The sequence below is a fragment of the Rhinolophus ferrumequinum genome, chromosome 23 (assembly GCF_004115265.2).
Source record: "Rhinolophus ferrumequinum isolate MPI-CBG mRhiFer1 chromosome 23, mRhiFer1_v1.p, whole genome shotgun sequence".
Classification (NCBI taxonomy): Eukaryota; Metazoa; Chordata; class Mammalia; order Chiroptera; family Rhinolophidae; genus Rhinolophus; species Rhinolophus ferrumequinum.
Window position 1 is genome coordinate 14,325,135 of NC_046306.1, and position 20,278 is coordinate 14,345,412.

General features: G+C 45.2%; 1 protein-coding gene across 10 annotated transcripts in view; it reads left to right on the top strand.

Annotated features, from left to right (window-relative positions):
• The window catches only part of PTPRT (protein tyrosine phosphatase receptor type T), a 945,146-nt gene that overhangs the window by 352,146 nt on the left and 572,722 nt on the right, over nt 1–20,278 (top strand). For all 10 annotated transcript variants that reach the window (XM_033094902.1, XM_033094905.1, XM_033094898.1 and 7 more), the window contains exons 5-6: nt 517–632; nt 15,642–15,816. In XM_033094902.1, coding sequence (XP_032950793.1) covers nt 517–632; nt 15,642–15,816 — 291 coding nt within the window. The remainder of the gene's footprint in view (nt 1–516; nt 633–15,641; nt 15,817–20,278) is intronic.

Below are 20,278 nucleotides of genomic sequence, written 5' to 3' on the forward strand. Positions count from 1 at the left end.
AAGGCCAGGTATGAAGGTCTCAGGCCCAAAGGTGCTTCCCTTCAGCTTTCTTCTTTCTGCTCACTCGGGCTACCGGGAGGAATCCTTTATGGTGAATACCGTATGTCCCTCAATTTCTTCTTCCAATCATGGCAGTATTGCCCAGCAGCTAATAATAAGGATTTTGAGGTTCTCAGAGACGTGGATTCATGTCTTGGCTCCCCCACTTTCTGGCTGTCTGACCATGTCAAACTCTATAACCCCTCAGATCCTTAATTTTCTGACCTGTGAAATGGGGATACCTCCCATCTCATGGATTTCTGTGAAGTTTAGGCAAGAAGATGAGTGTAAAGCTCTTAGCACAGTACCTGGCTCATAGTACGTGATCGATCAGCGGCAGCTCTTCACCAAGTCAGGCCACTTCCCAAGTACAAGCTCCACTGAGCCCGGGGCCCCTCTTGAGCTGCCATCTGTCCACAGGGAAGTGGTGCAGGCTATTGAATTCTGTCCTCATGTGCTCTTTGGTTTCTCTTTTAGGAAAGGCACCTCACTTTCTGCGGCTCCAAAACGTCGAGGTGAACGTGGGACAGAATGCCACGTTTCAGTGTATTGCTGGCGGGAAGTGGTCTCAGCATGACAAACTTTGGCTCCAGGTAAGAATGAGAGAGGACTCCGTCACATCTGCGTTAGTAAGGGAAGAAAGTGTGTGCAGTGATGAAGGGCTTGGTGGATAAGGGGAAGGGATATTTTTGAAGTACCTCTACTCCTTGGATGATGCTCTGCCTCCGTGATCGTGTTAAATCTAAACTCTAATTCTGTCATGTAGGCATCAGTATACCCATTTTACAAATGGAGAAACTGAGACCACAGACATAAAAGTGCCAGACTGCTGTCCAATAAACCTTTCCAAACTGCTGTCCAATAAACTTTGTCCTTTCAGCCCCAATTCCCAGGGTAGAGGCAAAGTGGATATTTTTTATTCTGGGTACATTTGCGTTTCCATATGACATTTAAAATCACTTTGTCAATTTGTACAAAAAAGCCCAGGGGATTTTGATGGGGACTGATTATATTGAATCTATAGATCACTCTGGGCAAAACTGACATCTTAGCATTAACGAGTCTGCTGACCATGACATGGTATGTTTCTTCCCTTATTTAAGATCATCAGTAATTTTACTCAGCAATTTTCAGTGTACAGGTCTTACACATCTTTTGTTAGACTTATCCCTAAGTATCTCCTAGTTTTTATGCTATTAAAAAAAGGCATTTAAAAAATGTCAATTTCTGATTTCTTATTACTAGTATAGAAATACAATTGACTTTCATGCCTTGAGTTTTGTATCCTGCAACCTGATATACTTACTATGACTATTTACATTGAAATTAATTAAAATAAAATTCAAAATTCAGGTGCCCAGTTGCACACGCATCTAATTGCTACTGTGCCGGACAAATGCAGATAGAGACTATTTCTGACATTGCAGCATAATGTCACTTGGTTCAAGGGAACAGGGATATTGGTTGAAAGAAGCTGACCAGTCACCCCCACCCTCATCTATTAAAAGATTTCTATCATTTCTTCTGGCTGACATAGTTTGGATGTTGCTTCCTGACCCATACCCAGCACACTTTGATGGGAGTTCATAGGATCACTTCTCTTCTTGCATTTGAGCCTGTTTCCTGCTGTTGGAAAATCCCTGGGGCAGAGAGGGCACATCTGGGGGCTGGCAGTTGCTCCTTGCTCCTTCGCAGTGTGGTAGAATGAAAATAACATTCATGCCTGCCTCCTGCTTCCGGGGCTGCCCACAGACCACAAGCGAGCACAGTAAACGTCCACGTGTCACTCAAGTATTAAGTAGTGTTTTGTGGTCTCTTCATTATAATCAGTATAAAAGTGCAGTATTAAATGCGTCATTTGACCTTTCAATGGCATTGCCTCAGTTGAGTCACGAGACTGAGACAGGACAATCATAATACTTTCAGTACTTTTGGTTGCCCAATTATTTTACGATCGTTATTGCTGCCGATCTGCGCCCCACGCCGTAAACCTTGGATCTATCAGTGGAAGGATGTTAAAGCAGAATGTAATCGATGTTTTGGAGAAAATACATGGAAACACATGGTATGGAGCTTTGCCCCATCTTATTTATTTATCTACTTTTCAATGTAAACCAAATCTTATTTCGTGGAATGCTTTTCAGGTGGCTTACAATGGGGACATAAAACATGACAAGATAGTCTAAATTAAAAGTGAGGCAGCGCCAGATAGGAGGAAAAGAACATGCTGGAAGTGGTAATCACGCTGAAACGCTGTTCTTCCATGTCTGCTGCTTACGTACGAGGCCACAGCAGCGGAGCTGCCAACAGAATAAAGGGAACTTGTCAGATAGACAGTTCACAGTGTCTGTGAGATAAACACAAACCAATTGCTTGGGAAAAATTCTAACTGTTGTTCACACAGGCCAGACAGGAATTGCTCCCAGGAGTCCTCATAAAGAAACAGCATGTGCTGTAAGGAAAGCGGTCTCCACTGCAGTCTTATTGAGGGCACGTGAGAGAGTTTCATAGGCTTGTTCCACATAATAATGCTTGGTGTAAAAGCAATTTGGGGAGGTGGCTGATGACAGAGGGGGTGGGGTGGGCAATACGATAGGGCAGAGGTCCCTCGCTCTCTGCTGATGCATCTGCTTCCTGGGATACTTTAAATGTATATCGTGAGTGAACAGATTCAATAACAATTTCTTCTAGGAAACAAACCCCCAACAGATTGTCTCCCTCATCTATATTTCAGGAACTATTGGAAGGTAGACAGTTTACACTAGGCGCTCGGGCAAATGCCTGCTTGGCTAGTTAAGTCCAGACTTAGATTCAACAGTATCGTTGGGAGGAGGTGAACATCTTTTCTACAAAATACGAGGCGTCTGTCATGACACCTGTTACCCAGGAGACAACTGCAGCCCTGATCTGAGGCTGCCTAAGGTTGCGGCGGATTTCTTAAGAGATATTGCTTTTGTTCTGTCCCTGTGCCTAGAGGAGCAGCCTGCAGACTCGTCAACGTTCTGTTCCATTTAACAGGGCTGGGGCGACTTAGCCTGGGGATTTCCAAAGGAATTGAAATAGACACATCAAGAGCAAGAGTCTCCCTAAGACACCTACAGCAGGGCTAACTTTCAACAATGCTATTTCCTGCTGTCGCTTCCAAGATAAGCTGAGGAATCACTAAGTCACCAAAGCTAGACGTGTTTTATCCACCAGTTGCAAGTCAAAGAAATAAAGACGGCGACTTTGTTTCCAGAAGAGTATGTCCGTGGCCCTTCTTTCTGGCAGTGGTTAGGGAACAGTTGGTGGGCTCATAGTCTGAGATAAACCCTAGCCTGTGTTGCAGAGAATGTTTGCTTTCCTTTCTAGAGAGTGGGATTCTGTAGCCTGCTTATCCTTAAGTGCTTTCTGATCATCAGTTAATAAGTTAAACAGGAAGACCAGGCCATACCCCTGTTTTGCACTCTCCTAGAAGCTTTATATGCTCTTTAGAAAAATCCCATATGCTGGGACCAGCTTTAATTACAGTGCAAGTTCTACATCAGATTCAATGGACAGGATCTATGCTGAAATATGTATACCTGAGCCTCAGACAATTCTCATCCTTCAGGAAAAGGCTGATAAAGGCTAATAAAAGTTATAAGCAAGCTCATCTTTTTCTGGGATTATGTTCCTTGAGGTGAAGAATATAATGCGTGGTGTATGGTGGAAGATCTGTGGCTCCATTCATAACTTGCTTCTTTCTCATGTGACACATTAGCCTGCAGAATGCAAACTTGTAATTTTTTAAGCATTTTTTTCAAGCAAATAGATGGCGTGCGTTCTGAGTGGAATGTCTAATCTGCAGTGTCGGGGGCCCTTTAAATAAAGAAAAAAAAAGAACAATACTTAGGGCACAACTAGGTGTAATTGTACGGACAGAATTAGCAGTGTAGCACAGTGAAAATGTATATGTGGGCACGTTTCCTGCAAGATCATTTGTCAATAGATATCTAAAACCTTAAATGTGCACATTCTTCCAATAGGTAATTTTACTGCTGGGAATTTGCTTAAGAGAATCACCAAAGACAGGAAAAACATTATCTGTAAATGTGTGCAACAGAATGAAAACCTGAAAGCATCCTAAATGTCCAGCAAAAGGGACTGATAAAGTAAATGCTGGAATGGAGTCATCCAATATCAGGGTACAGAAGTATATTTCATGACATTTTCACTATATGTATTTAAGTGACAAGAGCAAGTAATGAAACAATGTGTTAAACATATTAATTTTGATGAACAAGCAAATAGATACAAGAAATCCCTTCCTTATCCACAGTTTCGCTTTCCATGGTTTTATTTACCCACGGTCCATGGTAGTCTGAATATGTTGAATGGAAAATTCCAGAAATAAACCATTCATTCATTTTAAATTGTGCCCTGTGCTGAGTAGATCTCGTGCTGTCCTGCTGTGTCCAGCCCAGGATATGAATCCCCCCTTTGTCTGGCATGTCCACACTGTACACACTACCTGCCCATTCGTCACTTAGTAGCTGTCGCAGTTATCAGATTGAGTGTCATGGGCTCACAGTTCAAGTCGCCCTTAGTTGACTTCACAATGGCCTCAAAGCTCCAAAGAGTGATGCTGGCCATTCGGAGACGCCAAAGGGAAGCCGTAAGGTGCCTCCTTTCAGTGAAAAGGTAGGTGTGTATGAAAAAACATAGTATACATAGGGTCAGTACTCTCTGCAGTTTCAGGCATCCATGGGGGGGTCCTGGAACGTATTCCCTGTGGATAAGGGGGGACTACTATATACACATATGTACATACATATTTATATACACAAATATCTGCATGCCTACATACACACACACACGTAACACTATGAAACATATTAAGACACACTCATTGATTGTGATGGTAGCGTATGTATGCTTTTATTTTCATCTCAAATTTTTCTGTTTCATCTAAATACACTAAAATGAATACAAACAGAAAAAAATGCTATTATTAAAAGGAGAAAAATGGCCACTTTTTCCTTGATAACAGAATATTCTAAGGATGGTAGGAAACTCTGGCAGAGCCTTGAGGTAGCTAATTCCTCGTGGGGGCAGCTTCACCCTGGGGTTTTCCCACACCCTCATCATCACCGTCAGATAGTCCTTCATGTGTTACCTGGTCTTTACAGAAATCTGTGGCCCGGAGGGGGCCACGCTGCACTTCTTTGGGGCCCCAGATCAGGCCCTGTGAGCCCCACTGCAGGGCTGATTTCTGGGCCTCCTTACAAAGGGTTGGCTCCACCAGGATATCTGTACAACAAATAACATTTGAAGAGTCTCAGAAATGAGGCTGTGTCCAAATGCTCTGCACAGATCTCAGCAGGGGCAGCGTATGTGTTTAGACAAATCACAGGCGTTGGACAGGTTGCAGACCCTAATCTGGCAGGAAAAGGCTCCTGCCTTGTGAGTGTATCAGCTCGACAGCAGCTACACCAGGGCTGAGGAGATAAGCAGACACGTCAATCCTTGCGGAAGCCAATTCTTCCGGTAAACCTGTTTTCTTGCTCCCCGCAGGGCTACCGCTGGCTCCCAGGGCTGCGTGTTCTGTAGCCAGCTCCTCCTCCTGCATCTGTAGTGGGTGTCTCTTGCATGGGGGACTTCTGTTGCAAACCTAGTGGCTACACCATAACTACACAATAATGATAAATTAATGACAAGACTCATAAACACTGATGTTTATTGAGTGGTTATGCATGTGATGCATTTAATTCTCGTAACCAGTCTTTTAGATTGATATTATTTATAGCCCGTCTTCTAGAGGAGGGAACAGAGCCTTCAAGGGGTAAATGAGTGGCGTAGGTCAGAGTCACACAGGTCATGAGTGGTGGAGTCCAGGTCCGAACATCAATCTGTGTCTTATTCTGAAGTCCTGGACTCATCCATCCATGCTCACCTCGTGGACCTGTCACCTTGTGTCACCACTCCATCCTTTCATTCCATACAGATGGCTTTTTATTTTGTAAAAAGTCGTTTATTTAGTACGTATTTAGCACAGCTTTAATTTGCACTGTACTAGATACTTACATCGATCTGAGTTTATCAAGTCTACAAAAATCAATGAAATAAAAATACCCTTGGAATATTTTTCAAGTTGCTCCCCTCTAGTTGCCTTCTTACTCGTCTTCTCCTTTCTTAGCCACATAACTTACATGCAACGTCGACACTTGCGGTACGACGTTCTTCAACTCCCACCTCTTCCTGGAAGTGGCTTTTGTGAAGGTCGCCAGTGTTTCCTTTATTGTTAAAGTCAAAGGTGCATGTGATTATCGGTCCTTATATTTGACTCTGTTTTCAGCATTTGATGATGCTGATTGCTCCCCCCTCCCTCCCTTGAAAATCTCCCTGCCCTCTTGATTCAATGAAATCATCTGTCAACACTCTGAGGGGCCTGAGAATTCACCTTATTTGTAAGATAATGAGTTCGGTTGCCAGTTTCATAGAGGCTGGCGGAAGATGTGAGTCTCCTGGGCCAGAGACACAGGACTTTGTTATTCTTGGCAGGCAGCATGAGCTTCATGATTGCAACAGTTCCCCTTGTCCCCCACTCCCCAAGTACGCTGGGGATGATGTGGGGCGGATGCAGTAGGTGGGGTCTGCATACAGTAGCTGTGGGGACAGAGTCCCAGAGAGCAGTTTCCAGGCTCTCGGCCTCACGTGGAAAGGTACTGGCTCGGTATTAGAAAGCCATCAGCTGTAATCAGATGGCCATCCACTGTTACTGGTTAGCCACTAGCCACTAATATAACTGCTGTGGCAATGCTGGTAAGGAGAGTTGGTTGGTTGGTTGGCTGGCAGGCAGGCAGAGAAGCGGACAGCGGATTGCGGATCGTGTAGCTCCTGCTTCTTGTGTCTCCAACCCAGCCAACAGCGAGAGTGTAGTGGTATAACTCCCCTATCTATGGCTCCGTAGGTGTTCCTTTTTGGCCTCACCATATCCTGTGTTCTTGTGCGGGGAGCGGGACCAGAGTCCTCGTATGACAGTAGGTCTGTGTCATAGCTGAGGGACCCCATGCTTAGGAAACCCCAATCTTTTATTAGTATCTTTATTGAGACATAATTTACAACCATAAAGTTTAGTAAGTCTACAATGGGATGGTTTTTAGTGTATCTACAGAGCCGTCCTTCTTTTCACCTGGAGGTACCCCCGGTTAAAACACAGCTCCTTTAGGGCAACCTGGGGGACGCACATCCGACTAAGCTTTGGATCCACACAGGTGGCATTCTCTCAAATGCATCTCCCTCTGATGCCTCTTCCTGTTCCCTCATTCTGTGAAGCTCTCCTCTGAGGACCCCTCGCCAACTCTGACCTGGAAATTTCTCCTCACACACAGCATCCTCATTCTCCTGTCCTTCATCCTGTCCTTTCTCATACCTTTTCATCACTGTCTTCCCTCAGCCTATCCTCAGTTTACATGCTTCAGATTTTGATTCCAGCTCATCCTGGCCCCAGCGCAAAAGAGCTGGGAGAAAGAGCCCCGAGCAAGGCACATCTGCTTCTTGCCCTCATGGAGTCTATCTTCTGGCCGTGAGACAGACATTAAGCCACTAATCACAGAGTTAAATATTTCCTTAAAAATGTGGTCAGGCTACCAGGGTCTGCTGAGTAGGGAGAGTGGAGAGGATTGTGTCAGATAAGTGCTTTTGGAAAAAGTGCCCTTTGAGCAGAGTTCTGTGAGATGAACTGGAACTAGTTCAAGGGAGACTGTGCCATGACAGGAGATGACATGTGGGCAGGCCCTTCACCACCTGCTCATCCTCTGCTCAGGGCAATGTCTCCCTGGGGGGCTTATGCCAGGACCCTCCAGACTCTGCAGGAACTCCAAACCCAGAAATCAAGCCCAAATGAACAGTCAGCCGAGCGTGCTGTGGGCCCTTGGGAGGGCTTCAGCATGGCCAATCAAAATGATTTATGTCCACTTCTATTTCATTTAACTTTTAATAAAGAATAATCAAAGGCTATTCTTCAGAGACTGCCAAAGAGGTACTAATGTGGTCTTAAATGAATCAATGGGCCAGATTTTAACCAGTTTCTAAATGTCATGCCATTGCAAAAGGATGATTACAAGTGAAAAGAATATTCATGACGAAGGAACTGTGGGGATTTCACCTAAATATGTCCTAGCCAGGAGATTTCTGGAGCAATCAGAACAATCTTCAGCTGAAAAGGCTGGGCCTTATTTCACTTTTACTTTTTTTTCTTCTTTTTTTTAAATGCCAGAAGCTCAGACCAGTACATGGAAGGCTTCCAGGACCCTGCATTAGAATATCTCCTGTAAAACAGGCATAATGTCTGTTGCACACAGTTCCCTCTCATTAAAGACCGTAATGTTTCCACTTCTGCTGATTATAAATCAATTACAAGCTTGCATGCACTCTCTGAAATAACGACAGCCATTTTTGCAGGCTCTGTCTTATCTCTTTGTGGAGGGAATAATGTCATGACACACAAGAGCAGAGCGGATGGGGAATTGCGAAATGGCGAGGCTATTACAGATACCTTGATAGCTAATCGGGTACTATGAACACAGCAGCTTCTCCACGGCATCAGGTGCTTCTCTTGTTTCTCTCTCTAAATGGTTCCTGAAGATAGAGAGGTCTTGTGTGTGAGTGGTGGAAGGATGCCCATGTTGATGGGTCCGAAACGTTCAGCTGTGGGTATTTGCGACCCCGGCTTTTGCAAAGAGTGTGTACTCTCCAACTAAGGCAATTTCGTCCACCTAAAACAAAACACGCTAAGGGAAGGTGGAATTCAAGGTGTTTCAAAAGAGAGAGGCAAGCAGATTCAAGGGGAGCAAGAAAAAAACGGAGATTTCAAAGGAACGATTGCCATGATGAGACATATGTGATTATAAAATAGGATTAAGCAGGACCACTGATTCAGCTAAAAAATGCCTTTGTTCAATGTAGAATATGTGGGACCCTGGAGGGATGAATCGGAAAAAGATTCACCTTCTGGGCAGATGAAGCCCCATGGGCATGTAGCTTGACAAGCAGACAGAGCCTTTGAGCAAAGAAAACAGATAACCTTCATCCAAGCGGATGCAGTCAGCCTGAGTCAGGATTCATGGCTTTACCAGTGGAGCATGGGCTGGATTCGGGTGCCACCCCTGGTCCATGGCTGGGCATCTTTGTAGAGTGACCAATTGCTGAGCCTCAGGACGTGGCCTGGATTGAAGGAATGCTTCCATTCGTGTGTTCTGGTATGATTCAGCCCCTTGCTTTCCATTGAGTGATTTAAGATGACTTTAGCCTTCAAGGCTTGGAGACCCTGGACACGGCCAGCAGCGTCGGAACTTGTTAGAAAGTCCAATGATTCACCTGCTGGATCACCCTCGAGGTGAATCCCTTGCATGCTAACGTTTGAGAGCCACTGCTTTAGACTGATGGAACTGGGTTAAGAAAACCTCACCTGAGCCTAATCGCAGACTGGATATACCATCCCTCAATAATATATCCTGAGAGTCTGTTAGCCAAGAATGTAGGAAAATGCTTTGCCTGTCCTTACATATATATTTCTGACTTAGAGACCCTCGAAGTTTCCAGAAAGCTAGGCATCGGGGCCTTTATCAGAATTTTTCCACCTGTTTTCTATGGAGCACTCATTTTCGGCAAGATGGCATTTCATGTTCCACCCTCTCACACAGTCATAGGGTAACTATGCGCTGTCACATACTGGGTGGCAGCTGGGTCATGTGATTGAGGCCTCAGTCTCTGGAATCAGATTACCTGGGTCCCAGCCATAACTCAGTCACTCAGCAAAGTCTTATAAGGATTGCAGTGCCTCCTGCGGTTCTTAGAACAGCAGCATTGGCAGTACCTGGGAGCTGGCCGAAATGAAGAATTTCAGGTTCCACTTCGGATTCACTGAACGGCAATCCGCATTTTTAATGTGTGGTTTGCATGCACATAGGATTATGATTCTAAGGCGTGTCCCTGGGCCTCTTTCTGCCTCAGTTTCCTCATTTGCAAAATAGGAATATTAATAGGACCTATCTCCTCCATGATCACGCATCAGAATCACTAAGACGATTTCTTAAACAAAAATGGCCTGGGCTCCACCCCACGAGTTCCTGATTCATTAGTCTAGGGTGGGGCGAGAATTTGCATTTCTAACAAGTTCCCAGGGGGTGCTAATATAGAACGTCTGGGGACTACAGTTGGAGAAACACTGTTCTAGATCATTCTAAGAGCATCGCTCTCTTTCCACACCAACCTTGTTTTTCTCTATGAAACATGCTATTTCAATACTCGAGTGTATGTTTTACCCTTTTTGCTATCTTGTTGGAATCTTAACCCAGCCTGTAAATTCCTTTGGGCAGAAATTATACTTTCCACACTTCACACTCTCTCATTTTGTTAAATAATGTTTTGTTAAATATTGAGTACATTTCCAGTGTGATTAATAATAGAATAAGGAAAGGGAAAGAAAAACTCAGACTGCCAACCCCAATAAACAACATCTACAGATGGATATCAGCCCTGGAATTTTCTTAAAAATTTACATTTCTGACAAGTTTCCAGGAGATCCTTATACTGCTGGCCCAGGAACCACCCTTTGAGAAGCACCTTCATGGGGGTTTTAAAAGGATTAAATGAATTCTATCATGTAAGCACGTCATCCATGTCGTGGTTCTCTCTAGATTTTCCCAGGACTTTTACTTCTCTTCACTGTGCTGCTTCTCTTTCCTAGCAGGCTAGCATTTGCCGCCCGGTGCGTTTGCACGGCACCTGACGTCTTGGTTGGGAAGTTGCACTCCACACCTTGTCTCTGGGCTGTGGTCCATTTTAGCTCCTGGCGTATCCCCGGCCCCACCCCTCCCTGTCCACTCAAACCTGCTCAGATGTCTGTGGGCCTGGATTTCTGAGTTTTTTCCTGCTTAATGAAACCTCCCCCTTGTTTTCTCCCCTTGCATTTTCTCTTCTACCCCTGTCTGGGGCTGAGACAGTGGCTGGGACCTGTGCTTCTTAAACATTCACTCAGCTTTAATCCCCTCTCTATGTTGCCACAGCATACTGGCATTTTAGCCTCTCGCCATCGCTGATCTTCTAAAATCCCTTCTAATCTCTGTTCCTGGGTTCCTGGGTTCCTGCTCATCTGCCTTGACCTTCAGCACCTACTTGCCCTTTCGTCTGCGCTCATCTCTCTGAACGTAACCTTCATTTCTCCTTGCCCTTGGTCCGTCACAGTGTTGTTTCCTATCAGGGCTCTGGGCCCTCTTGCTTGGCCCTGTCCTGCTCTTGCCTGCTCCCAATATGACAAGTGTGATTATCAAAAGGCCTATTTTCCAGAGACTTTATAAGACAACCTGCAATTTCCTATCTTTCGATGGGAGAAAGCCTGGTGGTTCGAGAGAAAAACAAAACAAAAAAAAATGTGAATTGTTCAGGGGATGCACTTAATCCTCTTTGGTTTTGCTAGAATCTAACATCATTAAGAAGAAAAGTAAATAATAGTGGAGGACACATCAAAACAAAATGGAAACTAAATGTGAAAAATGAATGTTTTGCACTTAAGCAGTGCTTTGCTCTTTGTGTTCGTTTCTTATTGCTGATGTAACAAATTATACAAACTTAGTTTAAAATAACACAAGTTTATTACCGTATAGTTGTGGAGATAAGAAGCCAGAAATGGGTCTTCCTGGGCTAAAATCCAGGTGTCGGCAGGGCTGCATTCCTTCTGGAGGCTCTAGGGGAGGATGCATTTCCTTACCTTTCCCAGCTTCTGGAGGCACCTGCACTCCTTGGCTCATGGCCGCTTCCTCTGTCTTCAAGCCATCAATCATGTCACTCTGACCTCTGCTTCTGTCACCACATCTTCTCTAACTCTGACCCCTCTGCCTCCCTCTTTCACATCTAAGGTCCCTTGTGATTACATCGGGTCCACCTGGATAAGCCAGGCTTTTGCAACATCCTTAACTTAATCACATCTTCAAAGTCCCTTTGGCCAGGTAAGGTGACATATTCACAGGTTCCAGGGATTAGGATGTGCACATCTTTGGGGGCCCTTATCCTGCTTACCCCACTTTTCATGACTAAGTTCATGGTTAATTTGGAGAGTTCTGCTAACACCAGAATATGCCTTCAGGTGCTAAATATTTCATGCTTTCTCATTTATTCATCTCAATAATTCCATCAAGTGGACACTATGGTAGGGTCAATTCCATTGTAAACATGAGGAAACTATAGCTCAGAGAACTGAAATCACCTGTCAAGTTTGCACAAATTGAACATCTGATTGTGTGTTTTATTGTCAGGGCCTATCCTGTCTTTCTCTAGCTCCATCCCTGTCCTATTACAAGTATCTAAATACCTGTAACCTCCTGGGAGCTCATCTGTGACCACTGGGGGACCAGCCATATCCAGAAGATACTTTAGATTTGGAATCAGTTGCAGATGAGGAGTTTTATATCAGATTGGTTTATTTATTTATTTTGGGTACATTATTTTTGCTGTCTGGATTTTTAAAAATACTTTTTTATCCTTAACATTCAATATTTTTATGAACATGTACCTCAATTATTGTGGTTTTCATAAATTTTACCAATTAGATGGTGGGCCATTTCAATCTGAAGATTTTGGTCTTCCTTTAGTACAGGAAAGTGACCTAATATATCTTGGGATAAGGCTTCTGTTCCCTTCCTTCAGCTCTCTTCCTTAGGATACCAATTACTTCTATGGTAGTTAGTTGTCTGGCCTCTGTTTTATCAATTTGTCTTTCTCCAATTCCTCTTATCTTTGCTTTCTTGTTCTCTGGGTTATATTTTACAAGCCTGTCTTCCAGGTCACTGATTTTCTGCAGTGTTGGTTCCGTTACTAATCAACTTGTAATGCCATTTGGAATTCTGCAGATGACATTGTTATAATTTTTCCCTTAGCTTATTTTCTTTCTTTGTACTTTCTCTTATCCACTCACCTGTTAGCTCTTCTTTCTTACAGCCCGTATGTTGATTTCACTCTTGGTCTCTCCTTTTTTTATCCCTGGAATTTCTTGGCTGTTCAAAGCATTGGATGTCTGAGGAAAAGCGTTGTGTGTCACAAGCTGTTTGGTTGGGACATATGCAGTTTTGCTTATTCCCGTTTACTTTCTACAACATCCCTCCACCCTGTCTTTGCTTGCTTGCTTATTCATTCATTCATTCATTCATTCACTCACTTTTGTCCTCAGCTAAGAAATTGGTGGCAAATAGGTGGATCCTGGTCACAACCGTTACCCACATTCTCCCACATCTGGGAATGGAGGTACTTGAGGAGGTGCGTGATGGAGGAGGAGTTCGCCCCACTTTAGAGCAACACACATGGTGTTTTCAGGATGGGATCTGAAGCTGGATGCCCTGCCTTAAAAACCCAGCTCTGCCACTTCCAAGCTGTGCAAGCTTGGGCCAGCCATTTCACTTCTCTGAGAGTCAGCTTCCTCCTTTATACAATGCCGGTAATAAGTGCGCTCACCTTATGGAGTTCTGTGAGGAATTAATGAGAAGGCATGGAAGACACTTAGCCCATAGTACTTAGTCACTATTAGCTTAACAAAGAAATAAAAGATAAACGTGTTTATGATGTTCTAAATAAATCAGATTAGAAGACACCCACCCCTTCGTCACTCATCACTCACTGAACCGTCCCTACCACGGTAGCCCTGCGGGGCTTTGCTCTCCAGTGGGGAAAGTGGGCTTCTTCGGCGACTCCATCTCTTCTGAGGCTTTCCCAATCATTCAGCCAGTTCTTCCTCAAATCAGGGCACATTCCTGGCATTTGCCAGAATTTCCTCTACTTCCTGTTCACACTATTTTGGGAAGGGGAACCGTGTTCGGCGTCTGGTCAGTTGTCAGAGTTTGGTTCAAGTTTTACCGTGAAGCAGGTGGTTGGCAGTTTCAACTCTAATGACGCCCCCGCCCCTTTCTATTTCCTTGCATTGGTTTTTGTCTGGTTATGTTGCTTAGTTTCTGGAATGGGAGGGAGTTTTGACTGCCTCTCACAATGCCATGGCTTTTAAAAAAACATCAGCTATTTTATTAGTTTCAAGTATAAAAGCAGTACACGGTGGAGGTGGAAAGTTCAGAGAATGCCAAAAAGTAAAGAGAAGAAAACCATCACCTGCAATCTCCCTGTCCGGTCTGGAGAAAGTCCGCTGGGGGCCCTGGTTACCCTGCGGTTCTTTTTGGCTTCCTGCTCACTGCCCTGCCCCGCTGTCCCACCTCATTCGCTTGGTACAGCTGAGCACTTTGGCTCCACCTGCTCTTGTGCTCCAGTCCTGGCTCGTCCCTGAGGGAGGCGATGGAAGATGACGTGGATGAGTGTTGGTCACTCATGTGGTGGAACTGGTCACTTTTTGCAGGAAGCAGTGAAGACTGCATCTCGGAAGACTCAGGACATGGGGAAACTCATAAATCACAAGGTTTCCCGAAATACAACCAGGCAGTTAAAATGCTCAATTTGACTTTTGGGAAAAATTAAATTAAAGCAGGTAGCGAGGAGAGAATTTTAGTGAAAAGAATGCTTGGCTTGAAGTTGGAAGACCTGAATAAGGGACTTACTTGCTCTGCGTGTTTACTTAACCTCATTGACACGTGAATTTTTCTAAGAGCTGCAATAATATGCACCTCACATAAGGCTGTAAGGATTAAAAAGGAGATCCAGGGATTGGCACATAGTGGGTGCTTAGTAAATATTTCTTCAAACTGCATCCTTATCTGTGTGCCTTACAGTTACCATAACTTGTGCTGTGAAAGTGTCTTATTTAAAATCAGAGTATCACCCCTCAAATTCAGGATGGTAAAGACAAAAATGCTTGTGCCTTTACCTTGATTCTGGAAATGTTTATCATGTCACGAGGTTCCTGGACACGGTGCTGGAGGTGCAGAGAGCGAAGTGCTGCCCTCAGGGAGCTCACAGTCTACAGTGGGAAACACGTGTAGGCCAAAATGCGTGGGAAGTTTGCACTATTCAGAGAGAGTGAATAGCTTCCAGAAGGTGGTGTGACCATTGGGGAACTTCCCCCAGATGAGCTGAACTGGGTTTTTAAGGGAGAGGGAGACAGGAGATGCCAGGCAGAGGAAGGAGCATAGACCCAGGAGGGGAGGTGCTGGAAAGCCCCCACTCACACTCAGACCGATCTGAGGTCAGATCGGTCCCTGGTGGGGTGAGACTCAGAGCCTGGACACCAGCATGGGGCCGGGGGGCCAGGCTGTTTATGATCACTTCATAGGCGGGGTTTTCATTAATCTATCTGAGTCTGTCTTTGGGGGAACCCTTTGTGGGTTCTGCTTCAGAAATGAAGGAAAACGGGAGGAAGGTTAAGGGGCTAAACGCTAAGCCCCAAATGCATGTTGACCAAGGAACCAAGGTGTTTAGAAGCAGCCTGTGCCCTGTCTTCTTACCACCAGGCATCCACCTTCTTGAATCAGCTCACCAGCAAAGCTTAGTCTTGAATCAGTTCACTCCCAGAAACCAGCCATGGAAACGCCTTATCATGGAAAATCATGGGTCTCAGGGGTGTGCGGGGGGGTGGAGCTTCTGTGCTTGGGGTCACCCAGGGGCATATGATGATATGATTTCTCCTCTCCCTCCCTTCCTCTGTCCTGTAGCAATGGAACGGCAGGGACACGGCCCTCATGGTCACCCGCGTGGTCAACCACAGGCGCTTCTCGGCCACGGTCAGCGTGGCGGACACTGCCCAGCGGAGTGTAAGCAAGTACCGCTGTGTGATTCGGTCCGACGGTGGCTCCGGTGTGTCCAACTATGCCGAGCTGATCGTGAAAGGTGAGTGCTACCACGGAGCCTCTCTCCACCTGGTTGATTCTAAGGGGTTTCCTTGGCTCCATCCTTGCAAATGGGGGGAGGGGAGGAGTTAAGGGGCCTTTTCTCAGCTGCCGCCCCTGCTCCTCTCGTTTAGGAGAATGAGACACAATTTCCAGCCCCGCACTCCCACACCCTGCAAAACAAGAGACGTTATTGAAAATCATGCCATATTGCATTGTAATTCAAAGTTGGGTCTTACATACAGGATTCATATATGAAAGTCTGTAGGCTATATAACAAAGAAGACATCTCCAAATTTGGCTTTATTTTGCATTTAAAGTTAGAATGAACCAATGTTCTTGTGTTTTGGTGGCATTCTGTTGCAGTGTTCAGAGAGTACAGTTGTTTCTGAAGGATTGTTTTTTTTTTAATTGAAAACATGGTATAATGACAATATTTTGGAAGGACTTTTGAAATAACCCCCTGCCCCCCACCCCACTGGCCTTGATTCAGTTCTTTTTGATTTTCTGGTTCTTGTTCACCTTGATGTATTTTGATATGCTTTCCATTGAAATATGGACCTTCTTTCCTTTTGTGCTTCTTTTAAGGAGCTGGGTATCCCATTTACTCTTGACAGTCTATGTAATCTTTGTTATAATGTTTAATGGTTGTATACTATTTCATCAAGTGAATCATCCAGTTTTTAAAAATCTCCCTCCTTGTGGTCATTTAGGTAATTCCAGATGTTTTTGTTTTTGTTTTATCTTTCCTTTGTGGGAGCAACAATTAACACCTCAATGGAGTTCTTCCGAAGAGAACATTTTTATTCTATTGAACCAGATTATTCCCTTGGATAAATTCCCCAGGGATAGAAGTGGGAGGCCAAAGAATATGAGCATCTTTATGGATTTTTCTTTGTGTTGCAATATTGCTTTTGCAAAAAAAATTGATTTGACAGTTTACACTGGCAACTGCAGCATGTCAGTGTACTCATTTTCCAGTGTTATGTTCACCAATTAAAATTTTAATACAGCATAATTTAGTGGATGAAATAATGAAGCTGTTCCTCTTATGCTAACTGTAGAATGGTACCTGGTGTGTTTGAAGGTGAAAATGTGGATCGACCCGCCAGAAAGCTCCTTGGTCCAAATATGGGTTGGTGTGAAATTCTTGACCTCTGTTTGATGGCCCCCATGGAACCGGTCGCCTGGCCTGGACCAGACTGGGGTTTGCAGTCCGGGATTCTCTCTTCTGGGCTGTTCTGACTCTCGATGGATATTCAGATGGCTGACCATTTGTCATCATTCAGGTCTCAGCTTGACTGTCATCAGATCCCCCATCCGCTGGCCCCGTATTCTGCAGGTGACATTCTATCACATCACCTTGTCTCTTTTTCTAGTGGCACTATCGCACTTCAAAATTATATTTTCCCTTTATTTGTGTATTTGGTGATTTTCGATCTCTTCCTTTAGGATGTAAGCTCTGTGAAATGAGGGGCATTTTCTGTTTGATTCACGGTTCACAGGAAGCCCCTCAGGCTTGGTGGGATGCCTGGCACAAGTGCTGACCACGCCGAACCCTACGAAATCGCCAGTGTTTGGCTGTTTTGACCTGTACAATCAGTCATTTCATAAGGCTCACCCTTAAAATATTTGTTGAATGATGGATGAGTGAATGGATTATTGGTCTCAGCAGGAATTTATTTCATCACCATTATCCATGAATGCTTAGGCTGAAGATCCACAAATTAGGCAGACATGAACAAAACAACTAAGAGAAAAAAAATCATCTTTAAAAATCATTTACATTGTGTGCCCTTAATATATAAAAGAAACCATCATTTTGATTGCTTTAGGCTCCTATCTTTTTTTTTTCTCTTTGGCGCCCTAGGCTTGATTTGTGTGACAAGTGGCCTTTGCAGGCCTTTCAGGTACTCCATGAATATGTAATTTCCTGAGCTGTCCCCTTTGAAACACTCATTATACCTCCTTTATGGTGGCCTCCCACACTGGACTGGAAGCCCCACGAGAGAATGGACTGTGTTATGCTTTCCACGGTCTTGTGAGCACGTTGCATGAGCCTGGCACAGAGTTGGTCATGAAAGAATAGGGCGCATGACTACGGGAGCTAGTGTGGCATTCTGAAATTGTCACATCAGACAGATGGAACCAGGAAATTCGTGTTTTTTCTTTCCTTATGTCCCCAGTTGTGGGGGAGGAGGTCTTGGAAAGCTAAGTGCAGAGGCCTGTGGGACAGAGGATGTGTGTTCCGTGGTGAGGCATTGTTGCCTTTGTTTGGAGGGGTGGCCGGAGTTCTCTGGGATGTGATGCATCCTTTGCTGTCTGTGTGGCCGGGGCCAGAGTTCAGCCTGGAGGGAGCAGTGCACCGGCCAGGTTTGCAGGTGTGGTCCAGGCACCACCACTGCTCTGAATCCCCTCACTGCAGCCTCTGCTGCTCTGTTGTAAGGAAGGGGCTAGGTGGCGTCCTTCAGAGTCTTTTCCTCAGGCGGTGATGGCGGGTTGACGCTCCCTGTAACCTGGTGCCATTTTATTACCCCTTGATGAAATCCTTTATGGGACACCACTGGTTTTAGTGCCCTTTTCTTTCCCCTGTTGCATTGTATTTCCTATTTTACATGCAGTCGGGGGTAAGCTAGAAGCTGGGCCCTTGAATATAGAAGCGCCTTCACGTGGGCGATCTCAGCTCGTCCTAACTGTGGCTGTGCACTTTAGTCGTGTTTTCACTCATTTTACAGCAGCGGGAACAGCTCCAACCAGGTGGGGAAACAGAGAATGGTCCTAAGGGGCAGAGCTGAGGTGAGACCAGGGCTGGCTCATGCTATTCATGCCGCACCTGGAGGGTCTGAGTGTTGTGGCCTTGCTGGCACCTGGTGTCAGGATGTCAGGAACAGGGTGGAAAGGGTCCAGACAGCAGGCAAGGTGACGGGAGTCCCTGGATCTGTCACTTACTTGCCCTTTTAACTCATGCTCCCCACCTCTCTAGAATAAATTCGTGACTTCTAGGTTGCTGGAGAACTAAATTGAACACACACACACACACACACACACACACACACACACCCCTAAAGAGCTAGTAGTATCCAGACTAAACAAGACCATGAAAGTCAGGGGTTGCCCAGAAGCAGCAGTGACCCTAAGGCTGTCACCCTGGAGTGTGTGACCGGGAACCCATTCGAAGGTAGCAAACCAGCACATTTTGGAGAAAGTGTCTTATGAAGAATGACTCACTCACCTCTAGCGCCCCTTGCCCCGGCTGAGCCAGGATGCTTGAATACTTTAATACTAAAGTGTTTGTATTTGCTAAAAGAAAGGGAAAATAAAAAGTCTTCCTTTTTTTCAGGAAAGGGAGAAAATCTGAGGAAAAAAACCCCAAATATTCTCAGGGGCTAAGTGCTCTCTCAGGGCATGGGGTTGCTCCCTGGACTGAATTTCCTCTTCCTGGTTTACACGTCACACAGATGAGGTGGGCTGAGAGGTGGGAAGCGGATACTGGGGTGTCACAGAAAGAAAACCACGCCTGGAAGCCTTTTTTCCAGGTTTCCTCTGTTGAGTTCCAACTCAGAGACAGGAAATATCTCTGGAGCTGGAATGCCCAGGTTTGAATCCTGGTGCCATGTTGGCCCAGCTCTGTAATCATGAACATCAACCTCTCTCAGCTTCAGCCTGCTCGTCTGGGAACGGGGCTGTAGGACCCCTTCCCTCAGAGGGGTGTGTGTGTCCTGAGGACTATTGGAGACAGTGGCTGTAGGAGTTCTTAGAACAGTGCCTGGCCCACTGCCCTATGCGTGTCTGTTCAATAAAATAAATAACCTGCCAATGTGAGTAGGATTTCCCAGGTAAAGAAGTTTAAGGTTGTGAAGGGCTGGGTGGGAAGGTGGGGACAGATCACTTGACCTAGATGCCGATTTAATTGCTATGCATGTGGCCTCGACGAAATCATCTAAGGCCTCCTCTGCAAAGTGGGGACCAGTACTCTCTCCCCAGTCATACGATGAGCATAAGGAAAGGGAGAGAGGATATGTAAAAGTGGGGGCCAACATGTGGGCTTGGGAACATTTGGGTGATGGGGTCCACCTGGTCCCCAGTCTGTCTGGTATCATTCATTCAGAACTCAGGCCACGCTGGGGTTGGGAAGTCACTGGGCCTCTCAGGGTGGGAGGGTGCCAGGAGCTAGTGGCTCCTCTGACGGCGTTCACAGCAGGTGCTTCCACTGGGCAAAGCAGTGGAGGCCCAGGCTGGGTCTCCGTCTTTCCCTAAACAGGCATGTTTATGGCTGGCTTGGTCACGGCTAATGTGCTATCTTGGGATGGTGAGCGTCAGTGCTTCCGAAGATGCCATCTAATTGGAGTGTAGGTAATATCCAATTCTCGGGCGACGCACAGATCAAAATGAAAGCAAATTGGAGTTACTTAATTCTGAGGAGCTGTTTATTGAGTTGTGACAATGTACCTGGGTATACATTA